This window comes from Tamandua tetradactyla, chromosome 2, assembly GCF_023851605.1.
Source record: "Tamandua tetradactyla isolate mTamTet1 chromosome 2, mTamTet1.pri, whole genome shotgun sequence".
Lineage (NCBI taxonomy): Eukaryota > Metazoa > Chordata > Mammalia > Pilosa > Myrmecophagidae > Tamandua > Tamandua tetradactyla.
In genome coordinates, this window is record NC_135328.1 from 28,102,714 (window position 1) to 28,124,613 (window position 21,900).

At 45.6% G+C, this 21,900-nt stretch overlaps 1 protein-coding gene across 1 annotated transcript in view; it reads right to left on the reverse strand.

Annotated features, from left to right (window-relative positions):
- Positions 1-21,900, reverse strand: part of EPB41L4B (erythrocyte membrane protein band 4.1 like 4B) — a 162,177-nt gene that overhangs the window by 20,467 nt on the left and 119,810 nt on the right. The window contains exons 19-22 of the mRNA XM_077141445.1: positions 19,198-19,265; positions 15,527-15,625; positions 6,769-6,958; positions 4,928-5,005 (exon numbers count right to left, since the gene is read on the reverse strand). Coding sequence (XP_076997560.1) covers positions 4,928-5,005; positions 6,769-6,958; positions 15,527-15,625; positions 19,198-19,265 — 435 coding nt within the window. The remainder of the gene's footprint in view (positions 1-4,927; positions 5,006-6,768; positions 6,959-15,526; positions 15,626-19,197; positions 19,266-21,900) is intronic.

Genomic DNA, 21,900 nt, shown 5'->3' on the forward strand with positions numbered 1-21,900 from the left:
AATAAAGTATCAGCATTCTTTTGCTGCTTCCCAGAAAGCAGCTTCAGACAATTTGTGTTTTCTGACAAGAAGAAAAGCTGGCATAAATGACCAAGAAACATGGACACACTGCCCGCAGGCCCAAATGTGTGCTGGCTGCCAGTGTCTTAATTGAAGACTATAATGAATGACTTAGGCTTTGCCCAGCATCAGGCTTCTATAGTAAAGAAATGTTGATCCATCACACACGTGTTTCTGACCTTTCTACATACGCATCTGAGTAAATTCAAACATTAGAACATCCCTAGGGCTCCCACACTCCTGACTCCTACTAAATAAGTTTGGAATAAGATAACCCATGTGTGCTGGTTTGAAACTGTTATGTACCCAAGAAAAGCCGCGCCCTTTTAATGCAATCTTGCATTAGGGGTAAGATATTGTTGGTTGGGACCTTTTGGTTAGGTTGTTTCCATGGCGATGTGACCCCGCCCATTCAAGGTGGGTCTTAATCCGCTTACTGGAGTCCTTTAAGAGCAGGATATTTTGTGGAGAGCTCAGACAGAATTGCCCCAGGAGATCTTAAGCAAGGACCACAGAACATGAGGGACCCAGAATCTAGAGAGAACTGAGAGAAGCTAAGAGATGAAACCCAGAGTTTTGCCCCAGAGAAGCTAAGAAAGGACTCACAGATGCCTGCAGAAAGAAAATGCCCTAGCAGAAGCCAGAAGGACCCGAAAGCCATTTGAAACCAACCCAGGAGAGAAGAGCCAGCAGATGTTGCCATGTGCTTTCCCATGTGATAGAGAAACCCTGAACGCGATCAGCCTTTCTTGAGTGAACATATCCACTTGTTGATGCCTTAATCTGGACATTTTCACGGCTTTAGAACTGTCCATTTGTAACCTAATGAGTCCTCTTCATAAAAGCCAATCCATTTTGATATATTGCATTCTGGCAGAATTTTGCAAATCAAACAACATGTAATGGATACTATTTTTTTTTCTCCCATCATTTCTTTTCCCCTTGGAGTTTTTTCCACATTCAGGCAGTTGGATTCTCCTATAGATACATAGATACTTGGCTTTTGCGTTTCAAAGTCTGACTCTTTGGGGAAACAGAAAAGATCCTTGGCAAAGAGAGATGACAATAAAAATGTGTAAGCCTCTTTCATCATCCAAAGAAGAAAAGAGATTGTGAGTTTGAGGAGTACAAAGGTTACGTAGTATCCCCACAAATTTATGTCCACCCAAAACCTCAGAATGTGGCTTTGTCTGGAAAGGGGTCTTTGAAGATGTAATTGAGCTAAAGATCTTAAGGTAAGATCATCCTGGATTTAGTCTGGACCCTAAATCCAATGACTGTATCCTGTTAAGATGAAGGAGAGGGATATCTGAGACCCAGAGACCCAGAGGAGAAACACAAAGAGAAAGTGATGTGAAGATGGGGGCAGAGACTGGTGGCACGAGTCTACAAGCCAAGGGACACCAAGGATGGCCAGCAACCACCAGAAGTTTGGAGAGAGAAACAGAACAGATTCTTCCTTGAGCTTCCAGAAGGAACCAACCCTACTGACACCTTTATTTTGAACTTCTAGCCTCCAGAACTGTGAGGCAAATTTCTGTTTGTTTTAAGCCACCCAATGTGTGGTACTTTGTTACAGTAGCCCTAAGGAGAAGGAGGTAGACATGAGCTGGTACCAAGGAGAGGAGCCCTGTGCCTCCTCCTCCATGGACTGAGTCTGATAAGCAGAGATTCAAGAGCAGAGAGGACCTACCTGTTGCTCAGAGCTAGGGGTGGGTGGTGGTGGCAGGTTGCAGGACAGAATGGTTGAGCAGGCAGAGAGAGTCACAGATCCCAGGGGGAGAATGATTTTAGCCCATTAAAAAGAGGCATAAAAGAAGCAGAGAGCACCCCAGATATGATGATATGATGGGCTAGATAGACTTCCTTCCATCTTCCCATGGAACCCCAGGGGGACAGAAAGGGCACCTTGAGTTGACTCAAGACTAAGCTTCAGCCCTCAGCCACAGACTGAGGTTCGAAATAAAAACTGAAATCGAGCCAGATGGGAACCCATTTCCCCTGGTGCCCATGCCAGTCCTGTTCCTGTGCCCTACACAGCCTTCCTTTACCCACCTCCTCCCAGACACACAAACTCCCAGCCACCGCTGATCGTTCCTTGGCCCTGAAAAGACCTGGGTTCTGGTTGGCGCTCCTTTGTAGCCAGGTTCATGAAGTATGGACATCAGGGAAGGAGAGACAGGTTCAAAAAAGAAAGAGCTGGAAGGCAGAGATGTGTATAGTCTGCTACCTGGGGAGGGAAGCTGGCATGACAAACTTGGAGCTGGGGCAAGAATCTGCTTTCCCAGAGTCAATTAATGTGTCAGTGAACCCTCTTTCCAACCCCCGCTCGCTGACCACTAGTCCCCCTACTCCCCTGTACACAAGCATCCCCAGCAGAGGATATCAGAGGGAGAGTAGATTCTGGCTTCACTCACTGGCCTTCTTCCCTTACCACCTCTACTCCCTACCTCTTTTCATCCCAGGAAGAGGCTCAGATCTGATGCTGAACTACCGTCATGCAGAAGCTGGAGGGGTGCAAGCAGAGCTGGTTAGTCTTTTGGCAAGCATTTGCACCTTGAATCAAGGGACTGCTGGGTCCCTGCCAGATTCTGAGGTTCCTCTCTAATTTCAGTCTGTCATGTCCAATCAAAGGAAAGATGGAGTAATTAAATCTACAAGTAGATCTGTAGAACATAATGGTCTTTAAGGAATCTTGTCACTCCCGTCAAAGCTATGGTGTTTTTGTTTGTTTTGGTATATTAACTCTAGTTTTCAGATCCACTAGGCCCTTTAATAAATACTCAATACTTTGCACATACAGTGCCTTCTGCACAGAAAGCCTTGATCTACTTTCTCTATCTGGAAAACTCCTATTCATACTTTAAAACCCAGGCAGCATGAACACTTCCTTTCCCCAGGGTCCCCAGACAGGGTTAGGCACTGGATCCTGTGCAGTTCATATAGACTCTCTTATGGCATTAATTGTAGTGCATTTTAGTAGTCTGGTTGCTGCTCAAGAGCCTAACTCAAAGAGATATCTTCCCCCACTGGCTTCTATTTCTGCCAGGCATGTTTTCTTCAACATGGCCCCCACAACTTAGCTTTGTCCCCCTTTAGCTTTCATGGGTCCTCAGATTATATCCTAGGGGTTCTCAGGTCCCTTTGGGGTTTCACCCTTCAGCTAGACAGAATGTGCCCCAACTGCTGCTTGGGCTTCCATATCCCACACCCAAGGCCTCACAACCCAACTGATGGAGCATCGGGCCTGGGTGGCCTGACCTCCTGTCCCTTCCACCACTTCCCTTCCTCCATTATTCCCAGTCTGGGGGGTGCTTTAAATGCATCCCTTCAGCCAGGCGGTGCCTGTCTCCAAAGTGGCGAGTTCCCTAAAAGGACGCCAGATTTAACCCCACATGATGCAAACGACTCTGGAAGAGAAGCCCAGAGTTCGAACTCAGTCCCTGTGAGATAACCCCACTCTGGGACTCAGTTTCCCCATCTGTGCAAAGGGTGATGAAATGATGCCAAAAGGCCCTCTGTTCAGGTTCCCCTGCTTGAGAGGCAGAGGAGAAGAGCCGTAACATCTGTGAATAAGCATGGTGGTTTGTTTTAGGAGGATAAGCCTACAACGTGTCCTTGAACCCGGGTGCAGGTCACTGGAAAGGATTCACAGGGTGGGGACTTATCTACAGTCAGCTCTCAGCTGCTTCTCCAAAGGCGCTCACCTGGGCCCCTCAGACTGCCCAACTCTCCAGATTGGGAGTACAATTATATAAATAATTTCTTTGTGCCACCTAACATAAGAACAGTGCTTATTCCTAAAATCTGGATGGCATTTTGTCCCATCTGTCACCTCTTGAAAGCCTTCCCAGAAATTCCCTCTCTCCTCCTCTACCATGTCTGGCTTCTCCCGAGCGTCTTCTACATAGCTCTCAGGTCAGCCTGGGCTGTTTACTGAACTGGCTTCCCTTCTGGCCTCTAACTGCCCCCTGGACCTCTAGAGTCAAGTACATGGCCAGGCACACAGGAAGCACCTAGCAGGTGTTTTTTGAGATGGTTCACATTTTGACTCACAGACTCTGACATATGCTCGAGTCCCCATGCATATTAGGCTGAGTCCAGCCAAAGCTATATGTAGGTGTCCCTGTGTCATCCAGGGATAACAGTGATACCTCACCCGTATTCGTGGTGCTCTCTTCTCTGTATCACTCTCATGTGAAGCTGATAGCGATCCCTTGAGGCAGACAGGGCAATCAAGCAATGCCATCCCCTGTTTTATGGAACATGGGACAGTGGCTGCCCGATGACAAGGGGAGCAGAACTTGGAGCTAAGGTCTGGCTACATGACTCCTGGTCCAGTGGTCTCTCCCTGAAAGGACTTCTCACCTGCAGGAGTCCCACGAGAGCTGCCACCCCTAAGGGGAGACCCGAATGTGGAGGATGGAGGATGGTGGGGAAGCACGCGGGACCTGACAAGCCGGGGTGAGGCCCTGAACCAGCGCTTCAGACCACAGCAGATTGTTGGGAAGTGACAGCAGGAGACGCCCCATGGGTAGGATGTAGGCACAGCCACCAGGAAGCCGAGAAGCCAAAACCCAAGCAACATGGAGTCGGACATCTCTCGAGGAGCAGCAGGCAGGCAGGGAGCAGACCGCTGCATCCACCCTCAGAGGAAATGTAGCACCCCCTGCCCTCAAAAGCTCCAGAGGGGTGGTGGGGCCTGCTGTCCAAACCCTCCAAGACAGCTGACCCCTGAGCTCCAGGCTTGGAGCCGGCCAAGAAGACCCTTCCCAACTGCAATGCCCACCACCGTCCATCTGTCCCTCTGCCAAGATGTTTCTCTAGTCCTGCGGATTTTCTGGTTTTAGCAAAACGGAAAGTTTACCAGAGGAGTGGCTTCGGTGAAATCCATCAGAAGATCACCCGGCTCCAGGTTAAAGGTGCCTCCGCGCTCAGAGGGGCTCTGAGAGGCAGAAAGAAAGACCCCGGTTAGTGATGGTTCCAACTGACAACCTAAGCCACACCAACTTTAACCAGAACAGGCAGACATGCCTGACCCCTCTTGCACCTCCTTTCCAATTGTGGACTCATGACCACGACAACCCCCTCCCCGCATTTCTCTAGCTCAGCAGCATAAACAATGTTGAGACTGAACCCCCATTTTTCTTCAGAAACCCTAACAGGTGGAATGGGGAGTGGTCGTTTTTTAAAGCTCCAAAGAACTCTTCTTAAGGGAGGTGGGACTTCTCCTTAGACAGGCCTTTTGGGGAGAAACACTCAAGGCATAAAAGGAGATCTAAGACCCCAACCTGGGCCAGGAAGACAAAAGCTTCCAGGAGCAAAACTGGGCTGCCCAAGAATCACGGAGGTTTTCATGGTGGGCAGCACCCCCGGAAATGATGCTTCATTTTTGGGGGGGCAAGGGGGACGGCTTTTTTCCTCCTGCCCTGAGGTCTCAGCAACCTGGGGGTCCTCAAGGCCCTCTGGGAGGAGAAAAATGAGCCCCATTAACTAGCTCAGTGCAAGCAGGGTCCTGAGAAGAGAGATGGCCAGAAGAGGGAGCCCTGGACGTCCGCGCAGCTGCTTCCTGTGGTCTCCGAGCCTTCAATGGAGTCTTGTAAAAGTTTCCACCTGGTTTTAACCATAGTGGGGGATTGAGGGTAAGAGCCTGTGTCCATGCTTTGGACAAAGCAGCACAAGGGACCCCCCCTCCACCCCCCAATAGCTGAGGGAATTCCGACCACGTGCCAGGAGGTAATCCCCAGAAAAGCAGAAATCCTCCGTCTGGGCCCGTCGCTGGCTTAGGGTCCAGCCCGACGCCCATTGCAGAGCCTGGAGATATCCCCAGACACCCAGGGAAGGGACCCAGTAAAAGACTGGGCCCCATCATGCAGGACGAGGGTCTGGCCCGTGGCCACTTAGCGGATCTTAGCCGGAATCGGATCCTGAAGCTGCAGAAGCCATGGGCATCTAGTTTGCACACACGCTTTACTCCACTGGGCATGACTGGTGCCAGCCTGCGAGCTGGGCCAGGGAACAGATTGGATTCCCATTTTTAGGAGGAGGAAACTGAGGCTTGGAGAAACAGTCGGGATCGACTGTTTCAAGAAACCACAGGGTTTGTGAGTGGAGGGGCTGGGAATAGAATCTGGAGCAGCGGTCTTGCATTTGAGGCACCATCCCATGCACACGCCCTTCCTGGGGGGGTTCCTCGGACCGAAAGCAACCTCTGACTCAGCTTCCTCAACGGGCTCCACCATATTTGGACCAATTGCCAAAGAACAACCGCAGCTAAAGTTCATGCAAAGAAAACCCAGGGCAATTTCTTGTGGAAGGCTCATTCACCTTTATGACAATTTCCTGAAATTTCAAACTGATAAATAGAACAGTATTTTCCATTTTCAAACAATTAACCCAGGCTATCCAGAATAGGGAATGGAATGGGGGCTCTTCCATGTTTTCACTCCTTCAAATTGTCCATTATGGGGGGGATGGTAGAAAGTTTCTCCCTTTCTATAATTACAGAGGACGAATAGCATTGCAAGGTTGAGATTCTAAAATCAAAATTGTCCTCAAAAAATCCCTTAAATTGTCCTAAAAGTACAGTGCACATGCAAGTGTATACAGCAGGTTATGCAAAATGTAAATGCACGTAGGATGCCACGTCACTAATTTGATACTGTGTTGCCAGCAAGCCCTGCTACCCCGCGGGGCTCTTTCCCATACCTTGGCCCCTGGGGACAGCTGGCCCGAGCCATCTGACTGCTGAGGCAAGCTGATTTTGTGGACCTTGGGCGACGCCTGTGTCGCTGAGGCTTGGCTGGCGGCGGTGGCAGGAGTCATCGCGTTGGCCGTCGTGGCGGTCGTGGTGGCTTCCACGGCCTCGGCCAGGTCTGGAGGGAGGTCATCTTCGTCACTGCGGTTACTAAAAGCACATGAAGCTCTGCTCATTACAACAACAGACAGGCTGGGGGGGCGGGGCAGTGGGGGAGGCTGGGGAGGCGCAGGAAGGCCGGGGTGCTGGAGGACCCTGCCCAATCAAATGTCCACCAGATGTCCAGCTTACCGGAACCAATATAGTGACTTTTTTTTTTTTTGCCAAAGCAAATTTGGGCTGGATTTTCTGTCGCTCACCAGAGGATGTTATTTTGAGTGGCCTCTCTTTATGAGTGTAAATAAAAGGCTCGTGGGAACCCGCTGATATGGGCGAAAGGGGTCATGGCCCTTTTTGGGGCTCTAGAGCAGTGTCCCTTTGTTGCAATGAGCTGGCAATGAGGAGAAGAGGTGGGTAAACTTGTTCCAGAGCCCAAGAATGAATGAGTTGACCCACACAGAGAAGGACACTGTCACATCCCCAGAGCCAGCATTTGGGTGAAAATTTGACCTTCCATGGGGTGAGCCAACACTGGGTGCCCCTTCCAACCTGGTCATCCTGGCACAGGGCCAGGGCAGACCATCAACCCCCATTCTTATTATGGACAGTGTTCTCTCAAACTCGGAGAAATGAAGACAAGCTTGCTGCCCAGATAGAACTCCCACAGCCTCCTTGCACAAGGATTGAGCTTTAGAAATGATGGTTAACATTTCACGCCCACTAGGATAGCTATTAAAAAAAGAAAGAAAAAACCAGAAAATAATACATGTTGGCAAGGAGATGGAGAAATTGGAACCCTTGTGTACCAATGGTGTGAATGTAAGATGGTGCAGCACCATGGAAAAGAGCTTGGCTGCTCCTCAAAAAGTTCAGCATAGAATTACCATACGGCCCCAATATCCCACTCCTGGATATATACCCCAAAGAACTGAGAGCAGGACTCAGACAGGTACACCCAAGGTTCAGAGCAGCACTAATCATGAGAACTGAAAGGAGAAAGCAACCCATACAACATCAACCATCGGCAGATGTGCGGATAAGCAAAACGTGGTCTATCCAACCAATGGGATACTATGCAGCCCTGAAAAGGAATGAAGTTCTGACATGCAACACGATGGACCCTGGAAATATTATACTACACGAAATAAGTCAGACACAAAAGGACATATAGTGTATACTCCACTTATATGAAATATCTAAAGCAAGGCAAATTCATAGAGACAGAAAGTAGAGTAAAGGTTACCAGGATCTGGGGAGGGTGGGGAGGGAAATGTGGGTGTTACTATTTAATGGGTACAGAGCTCTGTTTGGGGTAATGAAAAATTCTGGACATAGTTTTGAAGGCTATACAACATCGTGAATTCAATTAATCCCACTAAATTGCCTACTTAAAAATGGTTAAAATGTCAAATTTTGTTATATATATATTTTTTTTACTACAATTTAAAAATCATTTTAGCTCATTCTGGGTATAGAGAAGCCTCTGGAGGCGCTTTTAGGACTTATTACCAGTAGGGGGGAAAGGTGGGGTTTGAAAAAGTGTTATAGATTAAATGGTATCCCCCAAAAAGACATGTTTAAGTTCCAACCGCCAGTATCTCCTAATGTGGCCTTATTTGGAAATAGAGTCGTTTCAGCTGTTAAAATGAGGTCATACTGGAGTGGGGAGGGGGGTCCTTAATCCAATAGAGGAGACACAGACATAGAAACCCACAGGGGAGAAGGCCACGTGATGACAGGCAGAGATTCAAGCGCTGGGGCTGCAAGCCAAGGAATGCCAAGGATGGCTGGAACATGCCAGAAGGTAAAAGAGGCAAGAAGGATTCTCCCCAACAGTTTCAGAGGGGGGATGACTTTCTGACTTCTTGATTTCAGACATCTAGCCTCCAGAGCGGTGAGGCAATAAAATTCTGTCATGTGGGGGACTTCATTACAGGAGCCCTAGGGAACTAAGATAAAATGTCAGTGGAAAACCTAACCAGACACCACATATTTAGACCCACCCTGATGAAGCAGGTTGGATCAGTTATCTGTGCATTAGCCCATTTAATTTTCACAACCCTGAATTATGACCTCCATTCCTCAGAGACGTAGATAAAATTCAGTGACTGGCTGTCAATGCCTTGCTCAAGGTCACATTGCTACTGGAGGACAGAGATTCAGAAATTTTTTTACCCATTTTACCAAAAAAAAAACAATTTTTAATTAACTTTAAAATAATAGTTATTCTTTAGTTTTACATAAAAGTCCATTTTAAAAATATAGCTTTTATAACAGGAAGTCAACTGATACTATCTAAGACTGAAAAATTCCTAATGGTTTTTATAACCTTTTGCCTTAATTTAGATCTCATGGTGGAGAAACATATCCAAATTTCAGCAAGCCTTTCAATTTTATCTGAGTTTCATTTTCTTCTGTTAAACTCAAGAAACAACATATTAATCATTAGTGATAATGTACATGGTATGATTCCTTTCTTTGAACTTATCTGTCCATTTTAGCAATACATGTGCATAGAAAGCTAAGGTAGTAGCTGTCAACTCAGAACACGGGTTATTATCGATGATGTGATTCTGGGGACTGGCTGCTTTTCTCTTTGGACTTTAATGCCTCGCTTGCAGATTTTTTAGACTTTTACACCATGTTTAAATAAATAGTAAAGTTATATATCTGGAAAAAAATAATAAAACTTGTCATCTTCTAATACAACACTTCTACCTGCCTCAAACTTTGCAGGGTTTGTCTGCTTTTCTGGTCACATTGCCTTCAGTAGCCACCTCTGCCCTATGTTCTACTTCTAGGAGAGAACATGGCTGAGGTTTTGCTTTTTTTCCCTCAAAATCAGCAGCTTGGAAACCTGTTCAGAGCACCTGAGCTCATGAGGCTTCACCCCAAGCACACCTGATTCCAACGTAGGAAATGCGACCACCCTAAGAGCCTATGGACTGTGGTGCACACAGACCTGAATCTCAGAAATAATAAGGCAGAAAGAATTTTGAGGAAGTTAGAAAGCTGAGTTTCCTCATCCGTTGGGGGCGCTGAGGAAAAGCACCCCACAAAAGGCATGTTCAAAGTCTTAGCTGCCTTCCTGTGGGTGTGGACCCATGTGTAAATAGTGTCTTTGACTATGTCAAGGAGAATCTGGGTGTGGATGAATCTGAGATGATTTTGATTACTGAATCGTTATATAAATATTCCTTTTTGCTTTCTGGTGTATTGGAGTAGACAGAGGGAAATTACCTGAAATCTCTAAACTGTAATCCAGCTGCCTTGATCTCTGATAATGACTGTGTAGTGCTCATCTTTTGTCCCTGTGATTGTAAAAACCTGTGATTAACCTTCATTTGTACCCAGTTATCCAGTTTTTCGACTTTAGAGTCTTGTAATCACTAAAGACAGACCTCATGCTTATTAATGAAGGGCCTAGGGTTAATCCAGACCAAAGTTGAAAATTATCTTGATAACCGGGACTGGATCTAACCAAAGTGGGCCCACCTGACATGCGTAGTAGCTTAGACTATAACCTACAAGTCACCTATACCTCATTATAATACGAAAAATCACGCCCATCATCATATTCAGGTCGCCATTTTCTTACACACATTCTGTGACTAAGCGTGTTATCAATCTGTGCATGCTCAGTAACGAGACCACTCTAATTACAGCACCTGGGGCCACTGTGCTCATTATCCTAAACCCTGCCCACCTTTTCTCTAATAAAACAGTCAGAATTACTGCAGTTCCAGGAGACAGATTTTGGACCCATAGACCATCTGCTCTCCTACTACGTGCCTAGTAATAACTCTTTCTCCCTTTGAAGCCCTGGGGTCTCAGGATTTGGTCATTTGAGCGCACGGACAAGCATCTACCGCCTTTGTCCGGTAACGTGGACTCATCTGAGAACAGGGTCTTGACAGGTCCCATTTAGGTGTGGTCAAACTGAATGAGGGCAAGCCTCGGTCACTTTGACTGGAGACCTTCCTTGTGAGAGAGGAAATTCGGAAAGCAGTCAGAGAAGACAGCAGTCAGAGAAAGCGGCAGGAGGCCAAAGTCACCACCACATGATGGAGGACACCCGTACCAGGACATACGGACTCCAGGAGAAAGCCCAACCGTGCTGTCATCTTGATTTTGGACTCCCAGCCTTCAAATCATGAACTAATAAATCCTTATTGTTTAAGCCAACTGCTGTATGGTATTTGTCATAGCAGCGCCGGCAAACTAAGACACCACCTGTATTCCTTGAACATGTGTTTAATAATGTTGTCACTGACCATAAACTCAAGAGACAAGTAAATGAGTGGTAAGCAGGGTCAGGCTTCAAGAGCTAGTTATGGGACAAAAACTTACAACTGGGAAAATTCCACCCATTTGTTTGCTATTTTCCACTAATGGGGAGAATGCTGCCATTCTTTGATTATCAAAGTGGAACACTTCAGGGCAGCTTAGGAAACGCTGATGAAGTGAGAGGTTTTAAAATGATTTCCTTGAAAAAGCCAACGTGGTGAGTTAGTTACATTTTCTTTCCTCCAGACCAAGTATCAGTAATTGTTTCCAACATAATTACACATCCCAAATGGGTGATGATAACATTTTGACTTTCAAAATGTAAAAGGAAAGGCCATTCCTGCCAGCAGTATTCTTGGGGGAGCAGACTTCCTGGTTTAACGAGACCCACAGATCATTAGGACTGTTAATTACTTCCACCTCACTCACTTTGGCTTTCCTGGGAAAGGCAGTGGTTATACTGTCCAGGAGTTTCTACTAATGTTATAAGGTAGACTATGTCTGTCCTTAAAAAGTCCACGCATGGCCTTCTTTTCTCAAGCTGCAAGTGACAGGTCTGTGATGGGATGGCATGAGAACTGCCCCTGGAGTTACACTCCCTGTCCTACACTTTGCACTTCGCGTATCCCCAAAACTTGACCTTTTCTCAGAATCTTCCAGGCCCCAGAGAAGAAAGTAAGGGGAACTAACTGGTCCCATGGGCGGATCCCTAGCTAAGGGCTCCACCCACATTATCTCATGCTAAGCCTCATAAAATCCCTCAGGAGGAGGGATCATCTCACCCATTTTACAGATGAAGAAACAGAGCCTCAAAGAGTCATCTTCCCAAGAGGTTATAGCTGTAAACTAGCAGGACTCAGAGGCCTTTCCCACTCCAGAACCCACCCCCACACATACAGATACACAACAGAAACACATATTCCATTGCACCCTGTCATGGGTTGAATTGTGCTCTTTAAAAATATATGTTCAAGTACTACCTACCCCGTCCTGCCTCCTGTAAGTGTGACCTTATCTGAAAATAAAGTCTTTGGAGATGCAATTAGGGGGACCCCTAATGTAATATCACTGGTGTCCTTAGAAGAGGGAAATTTGGATACAGAGAAACGATGAGAACACCATGTGAGGCGGCTACAAGCCAAGGATTGGCGTCAAACACCGTAGCTAGAAGAGGCACAGAAGTTCTCCCCTGCAGGTCCCAGAAGGGCTGCGGCACTGTCCTTGATTGAGGACATCTGGCATCCAGAAGGGTGAAAGAACACATTTCTGTGGTCGAAGCCACTGCGTTTGTGGTCCTTTGCTAGGGCAGCCCTGGAAAACCAAGGCACGCCCAGAGGTCGCTTTGCAGCTCTCTGGCCAATGACACACACAGGCCCAGTGCCTGGACCAAAGCCAGGGTCAAGAAACGGGAGCGACCACGGAGTAGGGGACTGCTACTCTTATATCCACCACCACCTCCCTCTGGACAGCATTTAGCTGCCTTCTTTGGATTGCAATTAATTGCAATTCTGTCTTTCCCTACAAAAAACTGTGAGTCCCTGGATGAGAACTGACAAGTCATTTCATTCTTCCCCTACAATGTCTATAACAGCCTGTGCACAGTGTAGCCGCTACAGTTTCGTCAAGCTGAATGGGGTGGCTGAGCCCTGGTGTTTCTGGAACGCTTTGGGACATGGTTCTCCCCATCCCCCGACCCCCACCGCACCCAACCCTACCCCCTACCGCACCCAACCCCCGCTCTCACCAGCTCCCAGTGTTGCTCAGTGATTAGCTCTGGCTCTGATGACAGATTATGCTACCATTTCACAAACATCTGTGGCAGGCAGCTTCTGGTATGGCCCAAAAAAATCCTGCCCCCTGATGTTCATGGCCTTGTGTGATCTCCTCCCTTTGAACATGTGCTGGACCCAGTGACTTGCTTGGAATGAACAGGATACGGCAAACGTGACGAGATGGCATTTCCACGATTAGGTTACAAAAGACAGTGACTCTTGTCTCGTCAGCCCCCCCCCCCCGCCCCCGCCGGCTCTTCTTGTGTGGGATCTTAGTTTCCTAAAGCGCCAATACAAACTACCACGAAATGGCTTAAACAACAAAAATTTACTCTCTCACAGCTCCGGAGGCTAGAAGTGTGGAATGAAGGTGCCTGCAGGGTCATGCTCAAGGCTCGAGGGAAGAACCCTTCCTTGCCTCTTCCTAGCTCTGGTGGTTGCTGGCATTCCTTGGCTTGCAGCTGCCTCATCTCTGCTTCTGTCTTCACATGGCCTTCTCCCTGTTTCTCTCTGGGTTCTCTTGTCTTCTTTTAAGAACATCAGATACTGGATTTAAAGCCCACCCTAATAGAATATTATCTCACCTTAATCCTTAACTAATGGCATTGCAAAGACCCTATTTTCAAATAAGGTCATATTCTCAGAATCTAGGTGGACATGGATATTAGGGGATACCATCCAACACCCAACATGTGCTTTCTCTGATGAAGAAAGCTGGAGAGAAACTTCGGGTATTTATGTGACACCTGCAACTCAGAGTTAGCGTTCTGAAGCTTTGAAAGTCAGCAGGACCCCATATAGGAACTGTTTAAAAAGTTGAAACAGTGATCAGACTTTGAGCAGAGATATGAATGAAGCTGCTCTGGATAGGACTAAGGTATATCAGAATACAGGATGATATGGTCTATATTTTAAAACTTCAACTTCTATGTGAGACCAAAGGGAGAGATGTTTATTTAGGGCAAAATTTATATTTTGGGTAGTGCATTTCCTAATTTTAATTGTATGGTCACGTTAGTTGAATACCATCAGTACATGGAATATTGAATAGGGCATGAGACTTTGTTGGTTTGTCTAGGTTTGTCTTTGGACAGTGAATAAAGAAGTTTTTGCAAGAGGAATGTTTGCATTTGTTACGTGTTTTTTGGTATTTAAAAAAATAAAAAAGTATTTGCAAGATCCCCTTAGGGGACTGAGGAGAAAGAAGGAAATATTCAACTTTCCCATTTGGAGAATTTCTGATATTCTTGAAAGCAGTGGGGACAATCAAATCAATAGGCTGAGTCCTCGATCTTGGGGTTTGCCCTTATGAAACTTATTCTTGTAAAGGCTAGGCTAAGCCTACTTAAAAATTAGGCCTAAGAGTCACCCCCAGAGAACCTCTTTTGTTGCTCAGATGGGGCCTCTCTCTCCAAGACAAAGCAGCAAGTGAACTTACTGCCCTCCCCATTATGTAGGACATGACTCCCAGGGGTGTAAATCTCCCTGGCAAGATGGGACAGAAATTCCAGGATGAGCCAGGACCCAGCGTGAAGAGATTGAGGAAGCCTTCTTGCCAAAAAGTGGGAAGAGAGAAATGAGACAAAATACGGTGTCAGTGGCTGAGAGATTTCAAACAGAGTTGAGCAGTTATCCTGGAGGTTATACTTACGTATTACATAGATATCTCTTTTTAGTTTATGGTGTATTGGAGTGGCTGGACAGAAGTACCTGAAACTGTTAAGCTGTGTTCCAGTAGCCTTGATTCTTGAAGATGATTGTATAGCAATATAACTTTTACAATGTGACTGTGTGATTGTGAAAACCTTGGGTCTATTGCTCCTCTTATCCAGGGTATGGATGGATGAGTAAAAAAAATATGGATAAAAGATAAATAAATAATAGGAGGGACAAAGGGTAAAATAAATTGGGCAAATGGAAATACTAGTGGTCAACGAGAGGGAGGGTTAAGGGGTATGGGAAGGTATGAGTTTTTTTGTTTTTATTTATTTTTCTAGAGTGACAAATGAGCTAAAAATGATCATGGTGATGAATACACAACTATGTGATGATACTGTGAGCCACTGATTGTGCACCATGTATGGACTGGATGTGTGCGAAGATTTCTCAATAAAAATAAAAACAAAAAAGCTGGAGAGGCCCAGGTGACAAGGAACAGAGGCCATCAATCCAACAGCCCTCAAGCAGCAGCGTGCCAGAGACCACAGCCCCCAGTTCCTACCCTGGCCACAGCCCTGGGAGAACCCAACACAGAAAAACCAGTTCCACCATCCGCATACTCACAACCCACAGAATCTGGGAGATGATACATGTTTTTAAGCTGCTAAATTTTGGCATAATTTGTCACACAGCAGTAGGTCATTAATACATATACCAACTATATTATGTTTTTAAGGAGAAAGGCTTAGTCCCATTATGAAGTAAACTGGAAATAAACTCAATTTTGGAGATGGCTCTCTGGGAACAGTGCGAGGGCTAGGAAGCATTTATGACCAAACATTTAGCAACATCTTTGCTGCTATAATGGAAAAACCAGCAGTACAGAACTCACAAACTGTATTGTCTTGTTAACTTCCTCACTCGGGGAGGCTTGATTTCCGGCTTTTCCACAGCTGGTTGGGTAGTTTCCACGCGTATGGGAATGGGGCTTCTAGAGACATAACACACACACACACACAAAGTTTTATGGTCTTATTTTTGCCATAGGGACTCCTTTTGCAGCTAATTTATACTTTAATAACATTAATAATCAAGAAGACCATTTTTTCCTCCTCTTCCTCTATTTTTTAAATATAATTATAAATATAGTACCATAGAAATCTAAAGCAAAAAAGTAATAAAAAAAAAAAAATCACAGCAAGGAAAAGATAGCAATTGGGGTACTGCATAAAACTTCCCTGGACAAAATAACCCCTCCCCCCAGCCCCCATATCAGGGTTTGGCTCATAACTATGTTTTGCCAAAATAAAAGAGCAAAAAGACACCAAAAAGGCGGGCCGCGGTGGCTCAGCGGGCAAGAGTGCTTGCCTGCCATGCCGGAGGACCCCGGTTCGATTCCCGGCCCCAGCCCATGTAAAAAACAAACAAAATATAATAAAATAAGAAAATGTTTAAAGATGTTTCCCTTTCTTCCTCCCTTCCTTCCTTCCATCCTTCCTTCCTTCTCTGTCTTTCTTTCTTTAAAAAAAAAAAAAGACACCAAAAAACTTCTGGATAACCCACCTTTACTTTCAAGTAATATGGGAGCTGTGATTTATTTTCTTTTTTGCATGCTATATGGTGGGGGTCACATTTCATTCTTTTTCCATGAGTATCCTGCTACTGCAGCACCATTTGTGGAATTTTTGTTTGCTGGTTTGTTTTTGTTGGTTTGTTTGGTTCTGGTTTTTGGGACCTGCATGGGCCAGGAATTGAACCTGGGTCTCCTGCATGGCAGGTGGGAATTCTACGACTGAACTACCCTCCCATCCCCTGGGTAGCTATGATATTTTAAACATAGCACAGAATATATTTTTAAAAAAAGAAAAGAAAAAGAGTGAGAGTATTTAGTGTGAAAAAGATCAGGCCATGAAGATTATAATCACGTTAACCACCCAGGAATAAGACCATAGAGATAACCACCGTTAACCTTTTGGTGTCAACCGTTCTGTTGTTGTTTGTATGTTCTTTTGCAGATTGTTTACAAGAATGAAATGTTCTTCTGCAGCTTTAAGAAATCTTTCCATGACCTTGAATCCCTGCTTTTAATGACCATATTAAAAAATGCATTATCAAAACATATCTTATCTCTATGGACATGTGAAAATGCTAAAAATCAAGTTTCACTTTTATATTTTCTCAAGATAACCATTGGGCTCTACACAAAACAGTATTTTAAGAAAAAGCTTTAATACATTTTTGTGATGATCATGCCTCATTTTATTTAAAAAACCAATAATACCCTTTGGGATAAAAGGGACACCAAAACAAGTTAAGGTCCTCAGCAAGAGAGCTCTGGCCATCAATAAACACTTTGGGGCCTTCGTTTTCTCTTATGTTCAGTTCCTAGCATGGCGATCGGTATGTGGCCAGTACCCAGTGAATGTTAGTTGAATGACTGTGTAAGTGAGCAGATAAGGACTTGGAGTCAATGTATTCTAGGCTCATGATTTCCTCAAGCTTGGACCCTACAATAAACTGAACATGGTCCTTGGAAGAACTTCCAGTCCAATGGGGCAGCTCAAGACTTGGGTTGGGTGGAGCACTTGGTATCTGGGAAAGCTTCACAGGCAGAAAGAAGACCACTATGCGGGAAGACACAGTGGGAAATTAGCAGAAAGCAAGATAACTGGAACTGCTAAGGAGTGAAGTCCCAGGGAAATAGCAGGGGATTGAGACTAGAGAGGAAAGTGGGGGCCAGATCACGAGAAGCCTCGGACACTGGGTTAGGGAGTCTACAACCAAGGCAATGGCAGTCGCTAAGGGTTTTAATCAAAGGAGTGGCATAGTCAGACTAGCATTTTAGAAAGATCCCTGAAACAACAAGGAGGCCAAGAGTATTTTAGGAGACTGATGGAAGTAGTAATTCAGGAGAGAGGTGATGAGAACCAAAAGTAGGCAGATCCTGAGGAGGAGAGGATAGATGTTAGAGAGAATATGAGAGCACACTTGACAGGACCTGGTTGCCAAGTAGAGGAGGAGTGAAGTAGAGGAGAGTAAAGGACTCCCAGATTTCAGACCCGGGTAATGGGTAGACTATGATGTATTAACCAAGGCCAGAAAACAGATGAAGGGGTATGGTGGTGGGATGAGAAGAGATGAATTAAGGTTTCGAAAAGTTCAAGAGGCAGCTAGGTATGTACCAAGAACATGGATTTGGGAACTGTAAGGTGATTTAGAACAATGAGTGTTTAAATTTTTAGCATCTAGTTTAAGAATCCCCCAGGGCTTAGATCCTAGATCACCTGAGGCACTTGCTGAAATGCCCATTCCTGTCCCCACTTCCTCCCTCCCACCTGCCCCCAAGGATCTGAATGTTCTGGAGTAGGATGAACAAATCTGCATTTCTAACAGGAGACTCAGATGCCCTGGTGCTCGGAGCCATGATAGGAAACTCTACTATAGAAGACAACCCCCCACCCCGCCAGCCCCTGACCTGTGTTGGGAGATGGTCAAGGTGGTTGATGGGCCTGGTGGTCTGGAGGGAGGAATTTCTGCTTTTGGTGAGATGGAGAAGAAAGAAATGGTTTCCTTTGGGTTGGGGGTAGTGGATGTGAAAGAGGGTGGGGGGTGGGGAGGCAGGAAGAACTACAGGCTTTAAAAATCACATGTGGTTCCAGCACTGCAAGTAACTCAGTACGGCTGCCACATCCAAGAGAGAGGACAGAGCCGCAGGGTAAGCAGAAGGCAGGCGGTGAAGGGCCTCCTGTGCTTAGTTAAGGAGTACGGACTGCACCCTCAAAGCAGAGCGGAGCCTTTAAAAGACAATGCAGGAGAACGACAAGGTCAGATCTATATGCCTGAGAGACAATCCAACGTGATTTCTTCTTTAGTACAACAGGTAAAAATATTAAAATGGAGAATATCAAAATGTGGTGGTTTGGAGCTGTATGTTTCCCCCAAAACATGTTCTTAAACTTCATCCATTCCTGTGGGTGTGAGCGCCTTGTTAAGCCAGACCTTTTGATGCGGTTCCTTCAGTTTAGGTGTGGCCCACCTCAATCAGAATAAGTGTTGATCCTGTTACTGGAATCCTTTTTAAGCAGAATGAAACTCAAATAGAGAGAAAGACACAAGGAGCAGCCAGAAGCTGAACTTTAAGAGAACCTGGAAGAGAACAGAGAGGCTGCCATGTGCCTTGCCATATGACAGGGGAGCCAAGGTCCAAGGATCACCAGCAGCCAGCTCCAGAATACCTGTCTTTGGTAAGAAAACCGCCTTGATGATGCCTTGATTTAGAGCTTCTCTTAGCCTTAAAACCATGAGCAAATTAATTCCCATTGCTGAAGCCAAACCACTGCATAGTAGTTGCTTGAGTAGCCCAGGCAACTAAAACAGTAGCATTTCTGAGGCTGAAAGACACTTGTTTAAGTCCGTCTTTTTCTATCTGTCTAGGCTCATATTCTCTCAGTTTTATTTATCCTCTCTGATTTTATTAGCAAATGTTCTCATGGGCAAGGTTATAGGATAATGTCGCTGACACAGAGTATATCATTTCCCCCATGCAAACAAGAAGCAACAGACCTTACGTTAGCGTCCTGAAGACTGGATTTCTTATTGAGATTTACAAACGTTGACTCCTCTTTTCCAACCTGTTAAAGTAAACAGGTTAGTCAAAACTGAGCATCTTGTCATGCAAAAAATGTTTTCAAGTCTCCTACATTCAAAGAATTATAGAAATGTGAAGGCGGATCAAAGAGGAAGTACATCAAGTACACAGGAAGAAATTTTGCCCCTGTATTTATATATGTTAACAATAACAACAAAAATGTTTTCTAGAGTCATTCCCCACTGTGGGGTTTGAGACCTAATCATTCAAAGGCAATCAGTTCTTGCATTCATGCTTTTATTGAGCACCTGCTATGTGCCAGCTCATGCTTGAATGAGAAAGGGTTGCTGTGGGAAAAGCCAAACCCACAGTTTAATCCCTCTCCTCACATTTTAGATCAGAAATAATCATCAGCTTTATGCCCACATAACACTTAATAGTTTGCAAAGGAATTTGGAATGTCTTTTCACACCAGTTTACAGGCCTGGGAGGATTTATGCCACTGTCTTTGATTTCCATCAGAGCCTTGTTCTCCTCCTTCTGCAAAGTCCCAGAAAGAAATGTTGGGGGAGGATGGGACACCCACTCAGCCAGCCAGGCTGGCCGATCCCACACTGGAAGTCAAAGGGGGGGATGCAGTAGCCTGTGGCCCTCACACCCAATACAAAGTAGAGAGCTCAGACTCTGTTCTAAATACAGGTTGAGCAAAGATTTCAAGGACATGGGTTTGGAAGACACAGTGAGATCAGCCTGCCAGGGTTGCCCACTTGTGAATTCAGCCCTCCTCTCGGATGAAAGCCTTTCTTAGATGGCGTGCTTGACTCCTGCTTCCTTTCTTACACTCTTACTCTGCACTGATGTTAATCTGGAATGAAGATGTAAGCCCCTGGTGGCGATCAACCACCTCCCTACCCCACCCCACCCCATCTTCACAACCTCAGATAACATTCTAGAGCAGAGTTCCTGCAAGGCATGTTCCTGTGTTCCTAGAAACACCAGAACTACAGATGTCAGTGCGAGTTGCTGTTCAAAAGGGTTCAATGGTCAATTAGGCAGGAAACAAAGCAAAAGCGGCTTCTTTCCTGCAGGACTTCTCAGAACCTATAAGATGCTAATGTGCAGTGTGACTCTCTCTGAGAGTGCGCACTGCATTTCCATAATGACCAGGGGACATCTTGTGGGGCTGGGCTCTTTACAACATCTTGGGAAGCACTGCCCCCAAATTCATTAATTTCTACACCCCTCCACCCCCCCGCCCCCTATCCCTTTCTCCTTTCCTGCTTCCATGGCCTTCCACCAGACTTGTTTGGACAGGAGATTTTCCTTTACTCTTTCTTACCCATTTCTCATCTCTTTGTTACATTTTACAAAATGAGATATTTCAGGTACACTACACAGAAGCAGAAACATGGGCTCTTCCAAAGATGAAAACATGCAGCCTGGGAACATGAGAGGGTTTTCTTTTTCTAACATACATAATACCATAATATTTGTAAATTCTAAAACATGTGTTCGTTTTACTTGTTTTGCGATAGCATAAAAACAAGAAACTTTAAAACTATGAAGACAGAATTAAAGCAAAGAACAGTTGTGAATATTGCTTTGCTATAACTGACCTTGTGACGGAAGTCCATCTGGCCATCTCGAAGTAAGTGGACTAGCACACTTAATCCTTACAAAAACCCAAGATGGTAGATCTTATTAACCCCATTTTACACACGAGAACACTGAGAACTGAGGCTCAGAGAGGTTCAAAAACAAGCTTAAAGTGACACTGCCGATAACTGGCAAAACAGAGATTTGAACTCTGTCTGACTTTGAAGCTTATATTCTATATCTCATTCCTTCACGCGCAGGTCACAACCGCAAAAACTGAAGATATTTTGTAAGCTTTCTCTTGTTTTTCAAAGTATCTTCTGGAGGATCTAAATTATTCCGATGACTACAAACATAGATGGGAATAATAATATTAAGAAATTACTGAATATCTGCTTTATCCCAGGTCACATACACACAGATATTAGGTTCATGAGATGCTAGGTTCATGAGGAATGCAGAAGAGAGTTATGTATTTTTCTAATGAAATCACAGGCAAGCTATAGTTTTTTATATAGCACTTTCAGAGCAAGGATGGCAAATGAATTTCAGCTCTGATCAAGCGGTGGGATCTCCTTGGAACACCATGAAGAAAAGGTCTCTGAGGCTGCAATTAGGGTTAGAGGGAAAGAGGGCTTGTGATCAACCAGTGACAGTGACGTCTGCAAAGGGTACAAGCGGGGAGATCTGTGGTAGTTATTAAACGTCCACACTCTACTTTGTGGAGCTGGGGCTGGCACCCTGCAAACCTCATCTCTGCTTTGCCGGCTGGGTCCGTGAAAGGGTCTGCCAATAGGGGGCGCACGTGGGCGAGGGACTTGTTAACTTCCCGTCCACTTTCTGCTCCTACGAGTCACCCCCCGCGTCCAATTTTACCCCAGCAGCGGCTGTTCCCTCCCGCAGCAGCACCTGGCTCGGGATTGTCATTTTCCAAAGCAGATCCATCTCCGATAAATCGGCACCAGATCTGTCCCCTCCTCAGAGCCTGGGTCCCGGTCCCGGGACTCGGTCTCGTTCTCCGAGCTGCGACAGGCACGGGCGGTGCAGCGCCCCCACCTCAGAAGCCTGCATTTCAGCTCCAC